The sequence below is a fragment of the Mus pahari genome, chromosome X, assembly GCF_900095145.1.
Source record: "Mus pahari chromosome X, PAHARI_EIJ_v1.1, whole genome shotgun sequence".
In the NCBI taxonomy this organism is placed as follows: domain Eukaryota; kingdom Metazoa; phylum Chordata; class Mammalia; order Rodentia; family Muridae; genus Mus; species Mus pahari.
The window spans coordinates 48,213,824-48,236,563 of record NC_034613.1 but is presented as its reverse complement, the minus strand read 5'-3'; the positions used below and the strand labels follow the sequence as shown (position 1 = coordinate 48,236,563).

Here is a 22,740-nt window from a genome sequence, read left to right as displayed (position 1 = left end):
AGCCCTGGCTGTCTTGGAACTCACTTTGTAGACCAGGCTGGCCTCGAACTCAGAAATCTGCCTGCCTCTGCCTCCTGAGTGCTGGGATTAAAGGTGTGCACCACCACGCTTGGCTAAGTCTCTTTAAAAAAAAAATGGCAGAGACAAAGTTTGGAGCTAAGACGAAAGGATGGGCCATCCAGAGACTACCCCACCCAGGGGTCCATCCCAAAATCAGCCACCAAACGCAGACACTATTGCATATGCCAGCAAGATCTTGCTGAAAGGGCACTGATATAGCTATCTCTGTGAGTCTATGCCAATGCCTGGCAAATATAGAAGTGGATGCCCACAGTCATCTATAGGATAGACCACAGAGACACCAATGGAGGAGCTAGAGAAATTACCCAAGGAACTGAAGGGGTCTGTAACCCTATAAGTGAAACAACAATATGAACTAATCAGTACCCCCAGAGCTTGTGTCGCTAGCTGCATATATAGCAGAGGATGGCCTAGTCATCCATCATTGGGAAGAGATGCCCCTTGGTCTTGCAAACTTTATATGCCCCATACAGGGGAATGCCAGGGCCAAGATGTGGAAGTGGGTGGGCAGGGGAGCAGGGTAGGGGGAGGTTATAGAGGGCATTCAGGATAGCACTGAAATGTAAATGAAGAAAATATCTAATAAAATAAGTTTAAAAAGATTTATTTATGTATTTTATGTATGAGTGCCCTGTCTGCATGGACACCTTTATGCCAGAAGAGGACATCAGATCCCATTACAGATGGTTGTGAGCCACCATGTGGTTGCTGGGAATTGAACTCAGGACCTCTGGAAAAGCTGGTGCCTTTAACTACTGAGCCATCTCTCAAGAATTACTTGATTTTGAGGACTGAACCTAAGGCCACACACATGCTAGGGCAAGCGCTCTGAGCTACACCTTCAGATCCTCCCCTGTCCCCGCTGCTATTTATCTTGAGATCAGATCTGACTAATTTGCCCTGGTGGCTTTGAACTTAGTATCCTCTTGTATCAAGCCCAAGGGTAGCTGGGATTAGAAGCTTGAGTTATACTATATTAGTTAAGGAATGATGACAAGGGGGGAACGTCCATACATATTCAATTCAGGTGACATTATAAAACCTATCTAATATCATCTGTGTGTTTCTACCATTTTGGTTTGTAGTTCTCCTGTCTTGTTGGTTCCTACTTTTTTTTTTGTTTTTTTTTTTTTNTTTGTTTTTCGAGACAGGGTTTCTCTGTGTAGCCCTGGCTGTCCTGGAACTCACTCTGTAGACCAGGCTGGCCTCGAACTCAGAAATCCACCTGCCTCTGCCTCCCAAGTGCTGGGATTAAAGGCATGTGCCACCACGCCCGGCTGCGTTGGTTCCTACTTAATGTCTCCATCTTCAGATATAAAAGAAGCTCCTTACCTGTAAGCAGCATAACCATTAGCACAGGGAAGACTTGTTCAATGAATTAGAAGGTGTAAAAAATATATAGCAAAATATTAACTTGGTCATATATATGAACTGAAAGTTATCCCTGCTTTCAGAGGCTGAGGAATGGGACTTGGTCTTAGATCTGGTGGGGGAGGACAGCTTGTGGAGTCATACACTGATTGTTGAGCCTATAGACTTTGTTATAAGCTATGTGTGCAGCAGGCGTGGTGGCACACGCCTTTAATCCCAGCACTCGGGAGGCAGAGGCAGGCGGATTTCTGACTTCAAGGCCAGCATGGACTACAAAGTGAGTTCCAGGACAGCCAGGACTACACAAAGAAACCCTGTCTCAAAAAACAAACAAACAAACAAACAAACAAACAAAAGCTATGTGTGGTGGCTTGCACTGATAATGTAATTTCAGTACTATAGAGTCCAAGGCATGTGGAATATGGTGAGTTTGAGGCCTGTTTGGACTACATAATGAATTCTAGGCCATTATGGACTAGGTTGAGAATTTGTCTTAAAGAACAAAAATAAATTTTGTGTTATTAATAACAGATAATCATTGAATTGTTCTTCTCGTTAAATTTCTCACAATATGATCTCCTTTTTGGATATGAAGTGATCATATGTGAAGACTTTGTTTTTATTGAAAGACAAGTTTTAACACTGCTTAAGAATGGATATATGGTAAGAATTTATCTTATCAGAAGCAGTACACAAACAAAATCCTTGATCCTTTCTGTCATAATTATTCCTGAATTCTCCTAGTCTTGAATCTCTATGTTTTATAATTTCATTATTCATAAAATGAGAACATTGAGAACTTAATTAGTTAATCTAGCCCTTTCCTTGATAAATTTCTTGATAAAATTATTTAAAGCATAAATGTGGCCAGTATCATGTAAGTGGCAAGGCTTTTCCAGTAGAGGGTAATTCATGGTAATTGTGTTCATATGAGCTATGTGATATAAATAGCTGCTAGATAATTGCTAAAATACTTTTCTAGTGTGAAATAAAGCACATTTATATTCTTGTGTTTCTTACATCGAGCACCAGCCTAAGTAAATAGGAATTCGACTTAAAGATCTAAAGCACTGTTTGACCTTGGACTTGCTTGATGGTTATGAAAACTTAAGTCTTGTTTCTCCACAGGTGTTACAGAACATCTTGGACACTGAGAAAGAATATGCCAAAGAACTTCAGTCTCTTCTTGTTACTTACCTAAGACCCTTGCAGTCTAATAACAAGTAAGACTTTTTAAACCCTTAGTGAAATAAAGCAAGAGAATCTAATGTCAGCACTTGGAGGCATTGCTCCTATGCCAATGAATAATTGATTTTGCCTTTTAAAATGATTTTCACAGATCACAGGTTGCCAAGAATATAGTCAGGGCAACAGCAATTATGCAAGATGTTGCTTTTGGAGAGCTTGGCTTGCTTTCTGAAGAAGGAATAGCTAATCTCAGATTCTGCCTGTGACAATTTGTGTATTGGATATTTTTCTTTTGCCTCTTTTCTATGTAATATTAAAAACACCGTCAACACTTGGCCCTAAAAAATTGTACACGCTCATAGAATGAAGTGTTATATTTTAGTACAGCTCTTCAATGTGTAATGATCAGATCAGGGTGATCGTCGTATTCATAAGCTATTTGGAAATATACGGTAACTTTTTGGCACCCTTAAAACCCCTATTGTGCTGTAGAACATTTAGATGTTATACTTCGCATCCAGCTGTACCCCTGTACCCCTTAACTGACCTTTTCTCCAGCCTACCATCCTTTTTATCCCAGGCCTTGGTCACCACTCTTCTACTCTCTGTTTCTGTAACATTTACTTTAAAAATATTTGTTAAATTTTTTCATACAAGTACATATTTTATGTATTAAGCATATTTCCCCCACCCCTTATTCTTCTCTTTCTTGTCCTTTTTACTTCCTTTCATTCCCCTACATAGTTTTTCATCTGTTTACATTACACACACACACACACACACACACACACACACACACGATTTTTTTGTATCTATATGAAACATATCAGAGGGAACACCTAATATTTGCCTTCCTGAGGCTGACTTACTTCGTTTAATATTATTTTTTTCTAATTATATCAATTTCTTACAAATGACACATCTTCATTCTTCTTTATAGCTAAGCAATTTTTTCTTGTACGTACGTAGATAGTAAATTTCCCCTGTGCATTCCTTTAGGCTTGGAAACCTGGGTTGGTTCCAGTGCTTAGCTATTGTGAACAGGGCTGCAATATTACACAGAGTCCTTTCCATGGGCAGGTGTATGGAATCTCCTTTTTAGCTTCCACATTCCTGGGCATTTTGAAGTGATGGGTCTCGTTGTACCATAAAGAAGGACTCTTTGGTGCTTTTATTCTGAGAGCACATAAACTGGAAATTCTCATGCTCGCTCTGACCTTTGCTTGCCAGGCTGGACCTCTTTCCCATGCTCCCAAAGTGGAAAGAGTGTGGCATTTTGCAAATGTTTAGAAGAGCAATTCAAGCCAGCATTTCATTCAGGCGTATGCGATTGATAATGAGATGGAAAAGCATTTCTGAAAGCAAAATGTACAATGTGTACTAAAGCTGAAATGATTTTCTAGTCTAAGTTAAAGACTGAGTTTTCATGAAAAAGAAGCATGTTAACACTAATAATCCAAGAAAAGAGAGAGTGTGGGGAAGGGGCGAGCTAGAGGGAGGGAAGGGAAAGGAGAAATGGCGAAATTATGTTTCAATTAAAATATTTTTAAAATACTGACCATTTATTTTTTATGCTTTAGGGATAGCATACTTAACAAATAATGACTATTCTTATTTGTTACTTTAATTGATGAAATTTTGCTAGTGATCATGCTCTGTAAGTAAAATAGAAACTTTAGCTCACACAGAGGAAGACAAAATCCTCCCCTCTTCAGGAAAAGCTGACTTTTGAGGACATTTGTATAAACTACCAACTTCAGGCTTAAACGAATTTAATGTAGTTAACTGTTTTTCTCCTTGTTTTTCCTCTCCCCAAATGATGTTAGTTAGGCAAAACATCATGCTGAATGTTCATTCAACTGTTCTCATAGCACCGTGGGAAGCATTCTTCACATGGAAAGGTTTTAGATTCCTGCATTTGGTTTTATTATGTGAAATGTGAAGTGTTATGTTAATCACAGTTCTCAGAGTGATACAGAAATACAGCAGCACGTCACCCTTTCTAGTTTCCTGGGAGAATTGGCTGTCTCCATTGGGGAGATAAGAGACTGAAGTCTGGACAGGCTCATCATTTTGCCTGTCACACAGCCAACAAGTGACCAGACTGGCTCTGCCATGTCTCCCGCCTGCCACTCACTATTTGAAATGTACCTTCTGTCTTCTGGCTGTGACATACAAAAGAGGGCCACTGAAGTGCCCATCCTGGAGGGGGAGATGGTCAGATTTCAAATGAGAAAGGGGCTGACTGGCAATCCTGAAAGGGAGCTAGGATCTGTGAGAGTGAAGTCAGACCCGCCCTCAGTCTCACTTTGATACTCACACCAGAGTCAGAGCTTTTCCTCTTGCCACAGTGATTTGAGCAAGCCAGACTGTTTACTGTCTGACGGCAAAGAAGCTAGAAATGTCCCCGGGCAGGCCACAAAACATTCAGGGACCCTGTTTGCTGTGGCTATGACAAAGCAGTACCTAGAGAAACTGGCCGGCTGCCAGAGTGCCCCCCCACACCAACCCCAGCCAGACAACGAGATGGGGGTTTCCAGTTTGCAGTTCAAGAGGGCAGAACAGCAGAGGAACTGGGAGCGGTTCATGTGCTGGGGGCTACTGGGAATGTTTACTGGGATCTTCCCTTTTAGATTAGTCAGCACAACTCCTTTGCAAATATTCCCCCACGACTTAACTATGAGATGTGTATGCTTTTAAAATTTCTTTTGAGACAGTGTGTCTCATGTAGGTTAGAGCTACCTTCAAGCTGAGACCCTTGACCTTCTTAAATCTGCCTTTCAAGTGCTGAGATTACAGGTGTACCTCACCACATGTGTTTTAGGAATGTATATGTATATGTATATGTATATGTATATGTACACACACACATATATATATGCATGCATGTGTGTGTATTAATATAATTCTTTTATATTTGTGAGGATCTTTTACAGGAATACTGTGCTTTCTCTTTTCCTCTACCCTTTCCAATGTTTCCTTGTCCCCCTGAACCTATTTAGAGTTTCTCCTAAGTGTTTGGTGCTGACCTGCCCTCCTCATCTTCACTCATTTCTTGAAAAGATTATTTTTTAATTTTTAATTTTACATTTGTCTATGTGATGCTGGCCATGTGGGCACAGGTACTGGAGGAGGGCAAGAAGAGGGTGTCAGGTTCCTGGAGATGGAATTACAGGCAGTTATTTGTAAGCAGCTCCACTGTGGGAGCTGGGGTCTGAACTTGGACCCTGTGCAAGAGCAGCAAGTGCTCTTGACCTCTGTGCCCTCTCCCTAGCCTCCGCCCTGGATCATATATTCTGAAGGAGGGAGAATGGGAGGCACACCTACCTCTCAAGTGACTCTTCAGACAAGTGTCTTCCCCAAAGTGCTTAGGAGTCTGGTCTGTAGGCTTGGAATGCTTGGGATGCCAGTTCTTTGCTCTGCCTTGTGCTCTGATGTTGGGTGATGTGCCTACCGTCTCTGTGCCTGGTTTCTCACCTGTAAAATGTAGACAGCTGTCGCACTCAGCTCACAGAGTAACAGAAGCTCCTGCTCGGGAAGGGTTGGCATGAGTGTTCCACACCTTAGGATTGGTTCCTGTTCCTAGTGTCACTTACTGTTTGGTAAGGGAAAAATGAATGGGAACATTCCTCATGTAGAGGTGCTGCACAGTCATTCAGTTTGCCTCTGTTTGACTTCATTCCACCCCATGAATAGCAATATCAAAATTCAGTTCTATTTTCCCCCCTCTATTCTCTTTCATAAAGAATGTTTTGAGCTGTTATTTGAATATTTTCATTCCAGAGAAAGCTGATTTTGCTAACCTTTCCCTCTGTACTTGTTGAACATAAATACTTTAATCACGTTCCCGTTTTCTAGAAAGGAGATACACCACAGGTGTTTAACTTCTTCCTAATCATGTTGTATTTTTAGTCTATTTTTATACTTTGATATTAAACATGTTTTATTTTCCTCATGGCTTAACAAAATACATAAATGCCCTGATTACTACCAATGTTCTTTAGAATCATTGTTCTTATTTTAGAAAAGATGAACTAAGAAAGGAAGCTAAATAAGGGGGCCAGAGACAATAGAGTCGTTAGAAGCTGAAGTAGCAGAAGTTACACTGACTTCTCTCATACTTTTCAGCTAGCAGCAAGCTAGCAGCTAACTGGGCTCCAACGGACAGAAAATTCCATTCTATTAACTGGAACATTATGTCCTTTTTCTTTTCTTTCTTTCTTTTTTTAAATCAGCCTGAGTACTGTGGAGTTTACATGTTTATTGGGAAACTTTGAAGAAGTATGCACATTTCAACAGACACTCTGCCAAGCCTTGGAAGAATGTTCAAAGTAAGTAAGACAGTGGCTTTGCTGTTTCCTTCTACAGTTAAAGATTAATTGATTTTTTGAGACAGTGTATCACCTAGATCAGACTGGCTTTAAACTTGTTCTATAGTAGAGGCTGATCTTGAACTTTTGCTTCCACTTTTTGTTCTTGCTTCCACCTCTAACATATTGGAATTATAAGCTTAGGCCAGGCTCAGATACACCACTACTTGTGGTTCCAACACATTTTTCCAGAACAAAGGAAAAAAGGAGGATTAAAAAGCCTACAAAGACAGTGGTGCTGTTCAGTGCCAAATCACTAGATGCATACAAAGTTTGTAATCTAGTGAACTATTTCTAACTTTAATTTTAAATCACATTTGTTTTACTTATATGAATATTTGCCGTCATGTATATATTGTGCGCCAGAAGAGGGTGTTGGATCCCCAGGAGCAGGAATTATGGATGGTCTGGAGCTGCCATGGGAACTGAACTCTGGTCCTCTGCAAAAACCCATCCACCATCTCTCCAGGACCAATGATAATTGCTTTGATGTTGAGAAGACATTTTTTATTCTATGTGCCACAGATTATTTGAAAAAAATCATTTACATCATTCATTTAATGACCCCCCCCCTTTTCTGGCTCCTTGCATGGGGCCTTGTACTGAACGACAGCTCTGGTCCTCACTTTTCCCACTCCCACCACCCATCCCCCACCCCGCACCTCCATTTCTCCAGTCCTGCCTGGCATGTCTCACGCTCACTATGCAGCTCATGTGGGTCTTGAAATTCAGGTCATTCTACCCCTGACTTCTGGTATTACTAATACTTATCACCATACCCAACGTGTTTTTTTGTAGCCCTCTTTGGCATCTATTATTTTCTGACTAGAAACACACACAGGATTTGAGAAGGAAAAATATATGTCCTATGTGAACCACACCATAACTTTTTTGAAGGATAGATTTATTTATATCTTATGTATATGGTTATTTTCCCTGCAATGTGTGTGTGTGTGTGTGTGTGTGTGTGTGTGCGCGCACGCGCGCATGCACACCATGCACATGAGGTAACCTTGGAGAACGGAGAGGGAGCTGGGTGCCCTAAGACTTTAACTACAGGCAATTGTAAGCCACCAGTATGTGAGGGTGCTGAGAATTGAACCCAGGTCCTCTGGAAGAGAAGTCAGTGGTCTTAACCACTGAACCATCTCTCTGACCCCCAGGGCATGGCTTTGATGGCTATCTGATGGCTGAATTGGTCAGCATTATATTACAAAGTTCACTGGAATGAACATCTGCCAGTGTATTTTTAGTGTAAAATTAATTATCCAGAGAGTGTATCTTGTAAAAACTGGTAACTTCCATCAGTCTATGGAAATTGAGGAATTGGCTGTTTTCTGAGCTTCATGCCATGAACTTTTGTGTAAGGTATGTTATGCTGTTAAATTCAATAAGTTTTACCTGTACTTGAGCTTGGTATGAATTTGAAGATTAGTGTGTCAAGAAAAGTTTATGCATCAAAGTTTTACTTGGTGTTCTTCTTGCATTTGTCTGTACACCATATGCATGAGTCACAGACAGTTGTGAGCCACCGTGTGGGTACTGGAAATTGAACCTGGGTTCACTGGAAGAGTAGGCATTGCTCCAAACCATTAGGCCATCTCTCCAGCCCGGTGGCTAGGATTTTAATCAGCCATCAAAAACTGCATCCCAGGGATAAAGTGCTTTCAGTCTACAGTCGGCATACATACATACATACATACATACATACATACATACATACATACATACATGCATGCATATGTAAGTCCTATGGCAATTCATCAAAAGATTTACCTGCTTCTGGTCTCAATTGCAAATGCCTTTACTTTCTGCTTCCTACTTTATGTTCCACACTTGACATGTTTTACTTACAGGTTTCCAGAAAACCAGCACAAAGTAGGAGGCTGCCTACTGAACCTCATGCCTCATTTCAAATCAATGTACCTGGCTTACTGTGCAAATCATCCTTCAGCTGTCAACGTGCTCACCCAGCACAGGTAATGTCCTGGCTTTCCCCCAGCACAGCCGTCCTGCAGTGAGAGCCTTGCACAGCCAGGCATCTTCTGGGAATCCAAGGTCTCTAGATCAACTCTAAATTCTCACTGTTCTATAGGCTAAGACTGAATTCAGTGCTCCATGGGTGGTTACCCACTAATGCAACAAATAATTTATTGAGCTCCTACTATAAGCAAGATTGTGTGTATACTGATGAGCATAGTAGTACCAATCAAGAAAAAGAGGGCCCCACTCCTTGTGGGAGATAAGAACAATTATCAAGTGAAACACTGTGGACATGTATTGCAAGGGGGGGACTTTGCAATGTTTTCATAGCAAATTAATTGGGTGAAGGGTAGAGGAAAAAATCAGGGATGATTTTGTATTAGTGAGTAAACACTACGTATACCAACTATTACTGTTCACACTGTAATCAATATATATTAATTGCACATATCATTGGGTTTCCCTGTGATATTTCCACATATGCACATATCTTGAGTTAGTCATATCCACTCTCTTAACTTACTTCTTCCCCATTGAGTCACAGGTATTCAGTATTCAGTTTACTCCATTCTGGTTGGTATTTGTTTTGTTTTGATTTAGGATCAGATTTCAGCCCATATTTCAGACTGGCATAAAACTCTTGGCAATCCTCCTGCCACATCCTCTTAAGTACACAAACCACATGGTAATTTTTTTTTAATCCTCGTTCCTGGATACGAAAAAATGTTTGATTTTTGTGTTTCTGAATTAAACTTATTTTAACATGAAGACCTTTATTTTTATCTACTTTGTGGCTTAATAACATTCCACTATAGATAGATAAAAAGATAAATAGATATAAATAGATATAAAGGTTCACACCCACACACACCCACACAGAGAGGGGCTGATGCCATTACTTGGCTATCACAATTTGAGCCTCAGTAACCATGGGTGTGCAAATATCTCTGTCAAGAGCTGCTTTCCTGTCTTCTGTTATATACACAGTTCTGATTTTAGTGTTTTGCTGTACAGTGACTAGACTAAAGTCTATCCCCAAAGCCATGGGTAACACAGTTTCTTTTCCCTGTATCTGCTAGCATTACTTATTGCCTTCTTGGCGAGAACCATTGAACTCAGGGTGAGATGGGAATCCTAATAAAGTTTTGATTTTCATCTCCTCTTTGGGTGAATATTGAATTTTCCCCATAAATTTTAGATTTGTGCTTCTTTTGGGAAGTGCTTACTTGGATAATTTGTCAATTTCTTTATTGTTTTATTTCTTCTTTGGCTAAGTTTAATGAGTTTTTTTTTTTTAAGCTTGTAGAAAATCTATTTAGGATTAAAAAGAAAAATCCCAGGGAAGGCTAGCTGTAAATCTCACCAGCTGCAGGGAGGAGGGAGTTGGGGAGAAGGGACAGGGGACAGAGGACAGGGGACAGGGGACAGGGGAGAGGAAAGAGGGGGAGAGGGGAGAGAGGACAGAGAGGAGAGAGAGGACAGAGACATTTTAGCCAATCCAGCCTGGAGGTCAGTCATATGGTAAAGAAGCAGACACATAGCAGAAACATCACATAGAAAAAGAATGACAGTAATTGAAGTACCAGAGAAACTATGCTCAGGCTCTGCCCAGTATCTGAAGAAAAAAAAAAGACAAAAAGGAAAAGGTATGAGTGTCAGGGTCGCTATGCAGCAACTGCACTTTTGAGTTTTTAGAATATGTTTGTTTGACAATCTGGAGGAGATTTCTCTCCCCTTCTGTAGGCCTTCTCTTTGTTAAGTTGTTTATTTTGCAGTGTAGAAGGCTGCTTGCTTAAAAAAAAAATCTCTGTAGTTGCATATGGCACATCTTGCTTGATTTCCTGGCATATGGGAGTTCTTCTTAGAAAGTGAGTGCCTAAATTTCAGTGTTTCCTCCTAGCAGTTTCAAAGTTTCTGCTCTTACGTTGAGGTCTTTGATCACTTTTTGAAATTCTTTTTGTGCAGGGTGAGAGATCTGTATGTTGTCCCATGTGTTGACATGCTGGTTTTAGCCAGTTTTCCCCAGTTGTTGTTTCACTGGTCCTTAATATTTTCTTCTACTCTCTGTTTAATTAACTAACATTGCCTCCAAACTGTGCCACTTCAGGAAGTCAAATGGGTAAACAACAGGTGGGGTAAGGAACCTCACACTTGCCTTGATCTGTGTGACAGTTCCTTTAATCATTTGCTCCAGCACAATTATTTTTGAGTTTGTAAAAAAATAAAATTGAATGATATCACCCATCAGAAGAAGAATAAGACTTTACAGGCCTGGGAAGGTGGCTTCATGTGTCAAATGTTTCCCACACAAATATAAATGTGTTTATTTATTTATTTATAAACTTATAAATGTTTTGGAATCTCTAGCACTCATGTAAACAAAACCAAGCCAGGCATGGAGTCTTTAATATCAGCACTGGGAGAGAAGAAATAGGAGATCCTGGAGCTCAATGGCTAGCTAACCCATCAGAACAGGGAGTCTCAGATTGAGTGATAGGGTAAGAGAGGGATCCAGGAAGGCATCTGAGGCCTATGTCTTATTTCTGCAAGTATACATACACGTAAAACCAAATGCACATGTGCGCACGCACACACACACACACACACACACACATACACAATTGCACAGGTGCACACACATAAATGCACATGTGTACAAACATATACAAACATGTACAGGGACATGTACACACACACACACACACACACACACACACACACACACACACACCACAACCACCACCACTACCATCACCATCATAAATAAGTTAAAAAGAGAAAATGTATTTTTAAAAGAGTGGACATCATAGACATTATAATACAAGTGGCTCAACTGCTTACAGGGAACATTAGCTAATAATAGCACTGAAAATGTACCAGGCATGCAGTAGTAAGAGACTATGAGGAAGTTACTATTATTACCATCTCTGCTTACAGCTAAGTCACTGGCAGGCTTAGGCTGAGTAATGTGCCCAAGACCTCATAATTGTTAAGTGATAGAGTTAGAAGTCAGATTAGTCAGATTTCTAAAGATGGTTTTTAGCAAGATAGATATTTTACCTGCAAATAATAATATAAATGCAGTTTTGAATAATTATCATAAAATATGCACTCAGGAGTCCACCACCACCAACCTATGTCACAGTCTGCTGAGAAACTTCCAGTGCTTCTCATCCCAAAGTAAAGAATATAATGACTTGATCTTAACTGTATTCACAGAATTGTGCAATTGTCAATGTAAGAATATTTTTAGCACCCCCCAAAAAATGTATCCTTTAACAGTCACCTTATGTATTCTAACACCAATTAACCAAAGGTAACCTTACTAAACTACTTCAATCACTAGGCTTTAACTTATACTGGATTAGGTATAGGTAGACTCATATAATATTTGGCTGTTTGGTATCTGACTACTTTCACTTAGCATTTTGCCTTTTTGTCTTTTAAGTTATATTTTTAGGCAGCAAACACAATAATGAGTTTTATTATGATTATATGTGGGTGTGTTTTCTTCTTTGCCATCCTTTTAAACCCCTTTCTTGCCCTGCAATCAAATCTACATTTGTGTCACATACATTTATATTTTTTTTGTGTGTGTTCTGCATATGAAATAAAATGTGACCCTTGTCTATGCTGGTTTTTTTTTAACTGTTAACTTGACACAACCTAGAATTACCACGGAAGATATATCTAGTTCAGAGTAACCTTTGGTAATTGTATTGATTGTTAATTGGTGTAGGAAGATGGAGACCACTGTGGGTGGCACTACTCCCTAGTCAGGGGTTCTGAACTGTGTCAGAGAAGAAAAAACTAGCTGAGAAAAAGCAAGGATCCATGCGTTTATTTTTTCTATTTTTGATTCTGGAGGTTTTGCTTTAGCTTCCAGCCTTGACTTCTCCACAATAATGGAATATAACCTGGAATTATAAGCTAAATGGACCCCTTCTTCTCTAAATTGCTTTTATTCAGGGGATTTTGTTATAGCAACAGAAATATAACTAAGGACAGTTTGATTTCATTAAAGTCTCTTCAATTCCATCCTCTTTCATTATGACTGTACAAAATCCCACTGTGTATATATACCATAAATTCTTTATCCATTCTTTAGTCAATGAACCTCTAGACTGCTGCTATTTCCTGGCTGTTGAGAATAAGATGGTAATGAAACACCATGTGGTTGCTGAGAAATGAATTCAGGATTTCTGGACAAGCATCCAGTGCTCTTAAACTCTGAGTCATCTCTCCAGTCCTTGGCCATCATTTTTAAAATTGCACTTACTTTTTAAAAAAAAAACATTTTACAAAATATGTATTGAGTATTAGGCATGTTCCATCATAACTTTTACCAACCCCCACCCCCGCTTCTCACCCCTCTCCCCCTGTTTAGTTCCATTATTTCCCTGACTGGTTTCATTTCTACTTTCATGTACATATACAGAATTTTATATATCTATATAAAGTATGAGAACTACAAATGCGGGAAGAATGTTCTTATCTTCCTGAGAAGGGCTTAAATCATTTACTATGATTATCTCTAGTTGTGTCCATTTTCCTGTTGTTGCTTTCTTAGTGGAGTTGGATGGAATCTCCATGTAACTTTAATTTACATTTCCCTGGTGTTGGCACCAGTCTTTTAAAGCTTTCTGCACACTATAAAATTATCAGCACATCTTTTAAAAATATATACTGAGGGGGCTGGAGAGACAGCACCGGGGTTCAGAGTGAGTGTGTTGTAGAGGGCCTTCCAGCAGCAGATTGCTTTCCAGCTCCTACATCAGAAGGCTCACAAATACCTGTAATTCTTGCTCAAAGGAGCCCAATGCCTTCTTCTGGTCTTACAGTCATGGGCATGGCTCATATAAACACATAAACATACATATAAATGAAAATAATTACTTTTAAGAATTCTGTTATATAGATAGCCACATATTGTTTTTCCATTCATGAGTGATGGATCAAGAACTTAGTTTTTCATCATCAGATTTATTTTCCTATTTTTATCTCTTTATGAGCTTTAGTTTTACCATGTAATGTTTTCACACATACACACATAGTCTAATATTTACATAATATTAAACATATCTATATATTGATACATTTAGCATTTCTTTATGATGAAAACTTGTGAAATCATTTCCTCTAGTTCGTTAAGATGTACTGTTGTTAACTGGATCATCTCCATGTGCACTAGAACAGCTTGCTCCTCTCTAGGTAACTTCACACCCATGGCTCAAGCTTTCCCCTCCAGCTCCATCACTCTCTCAGTCAACTCCCATGGGGCCAGCTTTCTAAAATCCCATGTGCTAGTGAGATCACAACATTTTTTCTTTCTTTGACTGGCCTTTTGTCACTTAGCATAATTATCTCCAGTTCCATCTATGTTGTCACTGATAATGATATTTTCTTTCTTTCTTCTTTCTCTCTCTCTTTCTCTCTCTCTCTCTCTCTCTTTCTTTCTTTCTTTCTTTCTTTCTTTCTTTCTTTCTTTCTTTCTTTCTTTCTTTCTTTCTTTCTTTCTTTCTTTTGATAGTTTGAATACTGATTCTTTATTCACCTGCACCACATTGTCTTTATTTGCTGGTTAGTGGATACCTAGGTTGGTTCTATGTCTGGGATATTGTGGATAGTGTTTTGGTAAGCATGAGACTCAAATGTTTCTACAACATACTGATCTGATTTCCCTTGGACACATGCCCAATAGTGTTTGCTAGATCACTTGTTATTTTTAATTTTTTGAGGAATCTCTGCACTTCAAAATACTGTATTTTTGCATGTTATCTGGGCTAATTTACATTCCATCAACAGTGTGCATGGGCTTTGGATTTTCCACATCCTTATAATAATTTGGCATTTATTTATTTATTTATTTATACCATTTTGTAATTGGTATTTTATTAGTGTAAACCTCACTGCCTTTCCCTGATTATTTGTTGGACATTTGTGCGATCTTCATTTGAGAAATGCATATTTCAGATTTTAAATCAGGTAAATGTTGTTTTTGGTCACTGACTTTTTGAGGTTTTTTTTTTTTTTAATTTTGGATAGTAACCCATTGTCAAGTGTATATTTTGAAAATATTTCCTTCCATTCTATAGATTATTCCATATTCACACTGTTTATTTTTTTAATGTGTGGGAGCTTTTCACTTTGACATAAGCCTATTTCTCCTCTTGCTATTTTTAAAAATTACATTTATTTATTATATGTATGTGCACATGTGTACCAGAACATGTGTAAAGGCCAGAGGACTCTCCTTCCATTGTCAAACTCAGGTTACCAGGATGGGTCACAAGTATCTTTATTGGTGGAGCCATTTCACCTGCCCCCTGCAACACACACACACACACACACACACACACACACACACACACACACACACACACACACAGACACCCAGGCAGAAGCAGACAAGATCTTGTTTTGGTAATAAATACAGATGATTTCTCAGCAAGAATTTCTGCATACCACATGATTGTGCTCCTGATAAAGAGGCCGTGCGTTCCNCACTTATTTTTGTTATTTTTGTACTTTATTGCTCATCCCCGTGTTTTTCTAGTAGAATCACAGCTTCTGGTCTTACATTTAAGTCTGGGATCAATTTTGAGTTGATCTTTATAACTGGTAAAAAAAAAAAGGGGGGGTCTAGTTTCTTTGTAGTGCATGCAAATGACCAGGTCTTCCAGCATCATTCCTTAAGACTACGTTTTCATTGTGATCTCTACCTTTGACAAAAGTCAGTTATCCTCTGGACTCTTTCCACTTCTCCGTTGGTCTATGTGTCTGTGTTGTATTGGTGGCTAGTCCATGGTGTCGGTTCAGCGCAACACTGTGGCGTGTTTTGAAGTCAGTGCCCTCTTCTCCAGACTGCTGTGCTTTTCCCCATTTGTTGTTGTTCTACGTAGATTTTAGATTCTTTTACTAATTCTGTGACAAATATCACTGGGGGTTTGATAAGGGTTGTAATGAATCTGGATTTCTTTGGATAGCACTTATTCAGGTGTGGGTTATGTAAATGTAAGTAAAGGTCTATCCATGCAGTGTGGCATTTAGAGGACAGCTACTGGAAGTTGGTTCTCTCTTTCTATCCTGAAATCAAACTCAGACTGCCAAGTCTGTACAGTAAAGCTGTTATCCACTGAGACATGGCACCAGCCCTGCCCATTTTAATAATGAATAACGACTTCTGTTCCTTGGGTTCTCTTCAATTTCTTTTCAACAGGGTTTCATGATTCTCACTTTAGGCATCTTTCACCTCCGATTGAATTTATTCCTAGATAGTTCATTTTTTAATAGCTGCTATAATTGAGATTACTCTCTTGGTTTCTATTTCAGATAATTTAGTATTGGCACACAATGATGCTATTTAGCTTTCTCTCTTGCTATGTCGCTAAGTTTGTTTATTAGTTCTAATATATCTTGTTAGAGTCTTGAGCTCTTCCTGTACTATATCACACCATTTGTAAACACTGGCAATCTGTTTCCCTCTTTTCTAGTTTAGATGAGCTTCCTTTTTCCTCCTCCCTGATTGCTTCGGCTAGGACTTTTCTACTGAAGTTGAATTAAAGCGGTGAAAGTGAGCATCCTTGTTTTGTTTCAGATCTTAGAGAAATAAAAATACATATTTTCCCTATTTGGTATAATGTTAGCTGTTGGGTTAGGTATGTAGCCTTTACTTATTCAGTAGTTTTATAATGAGGGCATGCTGAAGTCTATCCAGTACTTTCTTCTGCATACAATGAAGTAATAACCATAAAATAATACAGTTTTTGCCCTTCATTGGGCTGACATGGTATACTGTGTTCATTATTTGGTCGAATACTGAGCTGTGCTTGTACCGTTGGATGAACTTCACTTGATCAAGATGAATAATCTTCTAAATATGCTGTTTTGGAATAATTTAAGAACTAGTATTTATTCTTTCAAAAGAAGAATTTATCAGTAACACTCACTGGTCCTGGGCTTTTCTTCCATCCATTATTTCTGATTCAATGGTATTACTTTATTTGTCTGTTTAGGTTTTCTATTTTTTCATGTTTCAGTTTTGGTAAAGTATATGTCTGAGAATTTCTCCATTTCTTCTATCTAACCTGAGACTCTATAATTGTTCATACTAATCTCCAAAGATCTTTGTGCACTTCTGTGATATCAGCTGTCTCAAAGAAGAAATGAAAATTCCCTTTTAGTGTAATTTTTCTGTGTTCCAGAATTTTTGACATGTTGTGTGTCTCAATTTTTTTTGTTTCAAAGAGTTTTTTGGTATCTTTTTCTTAATCTTTCCTTGATCCATGGGTTATTCAATGCTAAGTTGCCTAAATTACATGGAATTCTGTAGTTTCCAAAGATTTTCTTATTATAGGCTTAAAGTATTAATGCATCATGTTGAATTGGTTTTTAGTCTGCTGTTTGATGTGTTCCAGAGAACGTTCTATATGCTTGTTTTCAAGTTCAACTGGAGTTTCTTCTTGCCTCCCTTACAATCTACTTTAGTGGTTAAGTGATTTACTCTATTGGTATGTTTGATTCCTGTCTTATGTTTTCTTGGTTGTCTACTATACAGGATTTTTTTGTGGTTACCTTAAATGTTACAAAAGCTATTTTGATGAGAAGTCGTTTTGAAATGTTCATAAAAGTGAAAACAGAAATACCAAAGAATGAGAAAATGTATCAATAAAAACACATACTTGTGTTTCATTCTTCTACATAATTTTCATTTTAATGTCCTATTTTATAGTTTTTCTAATGTCTATCTCATGATATATTAATATATTAATTTTTAAATTTCATTTTTAGTCTGCATGGTAGGATATATCATGTTATCTGCCATGATTGTGATATTAGAGCATTTTGAATTTATATTTTTTCCTTTTTGTTGATACTGAAGATTGAACCTATGACCTAATGCATGACGCACAAACATTCTGCCACTAACCACTCCCATACCTCCTTTATAATTTTTTTTTATTTTGAGGCAGGTTCTCACTGAATTTTCAGGCTCCCAGACAGGACTTGAACTTGTGATCCTCTTGTATAACTGGCTTGGGCCACAAGACCCTTGCTTTCAAGTTTTATTTATTTATATATTTTTGTGTGATATATACATTTTCATACTTTTTAATGTGTTACTTAAAAACAAATTTAGCAAATACCCATCAACCAACAGTGAAGTGGTGGGTGGAGTAGGGAATGGGAATCACAAAGCCATTATTGGTCTACAGCAATTCTCATTATAGCTGCTAGCTGTCTCCAGTGGTTATTTCATCCGGGCTCAGTACTACTTTCTGCTGTCAGTTCTCAATAGCTCTGGGCTCTATTGCTGCTCTTTTTTTTTTTTTTTTAAAGATTTATTTATTTATTTATTATATGTGAGTACACTGTAGCTTCAGACACTCCAGAAGAGGGAGTCAGATCTCGTTACGGATGGTTGTGAGCCACCATGTGGTTGCTGGGATTTGAACTCAGGACCTTCAGAAGAACAGTCAGGTGCTCTTAACCGCTGAGCCATCTCACCAGCCCTATTGCTGCTCTTTTAATTTTACCCTTTGAGCTACTTTTCTGTGAAATTAATTCTACATTTGCAGATGAGTCATTTTTTAAGTCTGGTTTCTGCCATAATTTTTTTGCAAATACAAGCATCTTTATTTAGTGAGATCTTTAGCTTCCCTAGTTTGAGCCAGAGGTTCTTAGACTAGTACAGACCAAATTTGCGGATTGTTGCTATAATGAGAATTTACTCCATACAATACAAACTTCAGCCATAAACATCTTTATATCAAACCCTTTTGTATTGGGGATTCCTGCCAAGCTGTTAAAAGGCAACATGTAGCCAAGGGACAGGAGCCATTTTCTTTACTGGCCTAGTCATTGGTAAATTGCTCATTCACCAGAAAATGACTACTATGCAAGCAAGTGATTCTAATTAAACCCAGTAGGTCACACATGAATGACAAGAAATAGGAGGAAAGCTAGATGGGAAGAAGGAGGGGTCAGTAGAAGTGGGGAGAGGATAAGAGATGGCAAAGTTTTTGGATATGATTATGATAATTATATACATGTAGAAAATTATAAAAAATAATAAAACCACACACACATAGAGACAGAGACAGAGAGAGACACACAGAGACAGAGATAGAGACAGAGACAGAGAGAGGCAGAAAGACAGAGAGAGGGAGAGTCATAAATCCCTTCCCTTTTAAAACAAAGCTTTCCAAGGAAGATTTTTAAGATCATAAGATTCTACTTGTATCCATCTGGATATTTCTGAGTTCTTAACATTGATCCTGTGTGTATATGAGGTGTGCACCCTACACACACACACACACACACACTAGTTTTATTAATTCTTTAATGATTTAATATATGCATATAATACATTTTGATCACATTCACCCTCCATTGCTCTCCTTAACTCCTCTCAGATCTGTCTTTCCCAATCACCGTTGACTTAATAGACTCCTTTATTTTTGAGAGCCCATTTGAGGTGGCCCACATCTTCTACTTTCACTGGAACATGATCAACCAAGCAAGGGCCACACTCCTAAAGAAACAAGACTGAGCCTCTTTCCCCCAGAGCTATCTGCTGTGCAGCGCTCCTGAGAGCAAAGGCTTAATACTGATCTTGCAGCCCACTCTTGATTTTTTCTTTTCACATTGAAGCCATTTTCTCATTTAGAAATCTTTTAATTTGGGGGATGGAGGGATGACTCGGCACTTAAGAGTACTGGCTGCTCTCGCAGAGGACACGGGTTTGTTTCCTAGCACCCATAAGATGGCTCAACATCTGTAACTCCAGTCCCAGGAAGATCCCATAACTTCATCTGACCTCCATGAGATACAGAGACAAACCTACACGTAAGATACCCAGACACATGAAATAGAATAATATTTTTAAAATTTAATCTTTTATTTATTTATTTTGCACTCCAGATTTTATTCCTCTCCTGGTCCACCCTCCAACTGTTCCACATCCCATACCTCTTCCCCACTCCTATGTCCACGAGGATGTCCCCACCACCTACCACCCATCCCACCAGATCTCTAAATTCCCTGGGGTCTTCAGTCTCTTGAGGGTTAGGTACATCATCTCTGACTGAACACAGACCTGGAAGTCCTCTGCTGTATATGTATTGGGGGCCTCATATCAGCTGGTGTATGCTGCCTGTTTGGTGGTTCAGTGTCTGAGAGATCTTGGGGGTCAAGATTGATACTGCTGGTCCTGCTACAGGACTGCCGTTCTCCACAGCTTATTTCAGCCTTCCCTAATTCAACCACATGGTTGGCTACTTCTGTCCATTGGTTGAACCCAAATATCTGCACCTGACTCTTTCAGCTGCTTGTTGGGTCTTTCAGAGGGCAGTCATGCTAGGTCCCTTATTTGTGAGCTCTCCATAGCCCCCGTAATAGTGTCAGGTCTTGGGACCTCCCCTTGAGCTGGATCCCACTTTGGGCCTGTCGCTGGATCTTCTTTTCTTCAGGCTCCTCTCCATTTCCATCCCTGTAATTCTTTCAGACAGGAACAATTATGGGTCAGAGATGTGACTGGCATGGCAACCCCATCCCTCACTTGATGCCCTGTCTCCTTGCTGGAGGTGGGCTCTTTAAGCTCCCTCTCCCTACTGTCAGGCATTTCATCTAAGGTTTCTCCCTTTGAGTCCTGGGAGTCTCTCAACTCCTAGGTCTCTGGTGCATTCTGAAAGGTCTCCCCAACTTCCTATCTCCTGAGGTTGCCTGTTTCCATTCCTTCTCTGGCTCTTAGGGCTTCAGTCCTTTTCCCTCACCTAATACCAGATCAGGTTCCCCTCTCCCCCACACTCTTCCCACCTTGTCCACTTTCCCTCCCAGTTCCCTCCCTCCCTCCCCACTTGTGATTTCTTTCTCCTCTCTCCTAAGTGGGACTGAGGCTCCTCACTTGGGCACTTGAGCTTGTTGACCTTTTTTGAGTTCTGTGGACTGTGTCTCATTCTGTACTCTTTTTTGTGGCTAATGTCCACTTATTAGTGAGTACATACCATGCATATTCTTTTGGGCCTGAGTTACCTCACTCTGGATGATATTTTCTAGTTTCATCCATTTGCCTGCAAAACTCAGGATGTCCTTGTTCTTAATAGCTGAGTAGTATTCCATTGTGTTAATGAACCACATTTTCTGTATCCATTCTTCTGTTGTGGGACATCTAGGTTGTTTCCATCTTCTGGCTATCACAAGGCCACTATGAACATAGTGGAACACGTGCCCCTGTGGCATGGTGGGGCATATTTTGGGTATATTTCCAAGAGAGGTATAACTCTTCCGGTAGATCTATTTCCAGTTTTCTGAGGAACCTCCAGATTGCTTTCCAGAGTTGTTTTAGCATTTTTCAATCCCACCAGCAATAGAGGAGTGTTCCTCTTTCTCCACATCCTCACCAACATGTATTGTCATATGAGGTTTTGATCTTAGCCATTCTGATTGGTGTAAGGTGGGATCTCAGGGTCGTTTTGATTCGCATTTCTCTGATCACTAAGGACTTTGAACATTTCTTTAGGTGTTTCTCAGCCATTCGAGATTCCTCTGTTGTGAATTCTCAGTTTAGTTCTATACCCCATTTTTTGATTGAGTTGTTTTGGTTTTTTGGTGGTTAGCTTCTTGAGTTCTTTACATACTTTGGATATTAGCAGATGTGGGGTTGTGAAGATTTTTTCACAGTCTGTAGGTTGCCAATTTGTCTTACTGACTATGTCCTTTGCCTTACAGAAGCTTTCCAGTTTCATGAAGTCCAATTTATCAATTCTCGATCTTAGAGCATGAGCCATTGGAGTTCTGTTTAGGAAATTTCTCCCTGTGCCAATGAATTCAAGGCTTTTTCCCACTTTCTCTTCTATTAGATTCAGTGTATCTGGTTTTATGTTGAGGTCCTTAATCCACTTGGACTTGAGCTTTGTGCAAGGTGACCAATATGGGTCTATTTTTATTCTTCTACATACAGAAAGTCAGTTAGATCAGCACCATTTATTGAAGATGCTTTCTTTTTCCATTGTATATTTTTGGCTTCTTTGAAAATTGTAAATAATCATTGAATTTCTAGGGAGACTGAGACCATTCAGTCCAGGAACTCATGCCTCCTTTAAAATGCTTCAAAATTCTTCTTAAAAAATGGTCAAAGTTCTTTAGCACACACTGTGTGCTTGTGTTTTGCATCGTTATGAGAAAGCAGACTTTATGTGCTTTGCCTGGAAATCGTAGCTTCACCAATTCATTCCACATTTTCCATATTACTATAGGTGACAATTTTCCCAAACCTTCTACCATTATAAAAAACCTTCTCTTTTCTTCGTTTTCCAAGAACTTAATTTCCTCTAAGTTCCTTTGGAGAGTGTCCTTAAGGAGGGCAGGGATGATGTTAGAGCCTTCTGTGGCCCCATGCTTTGGCACTTGGATGGGATGACTCACAAGTTGGGCTCAACTGAATCCCATATACCATATCTTCATGTGGCTTGGGATCTTAACATGGCTGTGTTGAGAGAGGATCTAAGGACAGTTTGACAGGAGAGATAATGTTACAGGAGAAACTGGGTAGTTGGAAGCTGAGTTGATTTTTTTTAAAAAATTCAGCCTCAAAACTCACAAAGAATTGCTTCTTCTGTGTTTTATTTGTTAACTAGAGAGTCAGCAAAGCCAATCCAGATTCAAAGGGAAAGGAAAATAGCATTGGGAAGATTATATTTGGAGAAATATACTTTATTATTGTTATCATCATCATCATCATCATCAT

At 39.2% G+C, this 22,740-nt stretch overlaps 1 protein-coding gene across 7 annotated transcripts in view; it reads left to right on the top strand.

Moving 5' to 3' along the window:
* Positions 1–22,740, top strand: part of Arhgef6 (Rac/Cdc42 guanine nucleotide exchange factor 6) — a 113,384-nt gene that overhangs the window by 57,617 nt on the left and 33,027 nt on the right. For all 7 annotated transcript variants that reach the window (XM_029534314.1, XM_029534313.1, XM_029534312.1 and 4 more), the window contains 3 exons: positions 2,581–2,675; positions 6,876–6,971; positions 8,867–8,989. In XM_029534314.1, coding sequence (XP_029390174.1) covers positions 2,581–2,675; positions 6,876–6,971; positions 8,867–8,989 — 314 coding nt within the window. The remainder of the gene's footprint in view (positions 1–2,580; positions 2,676–6,875; positions 6,972–8,866; positions 8,990–22,740) is intronic.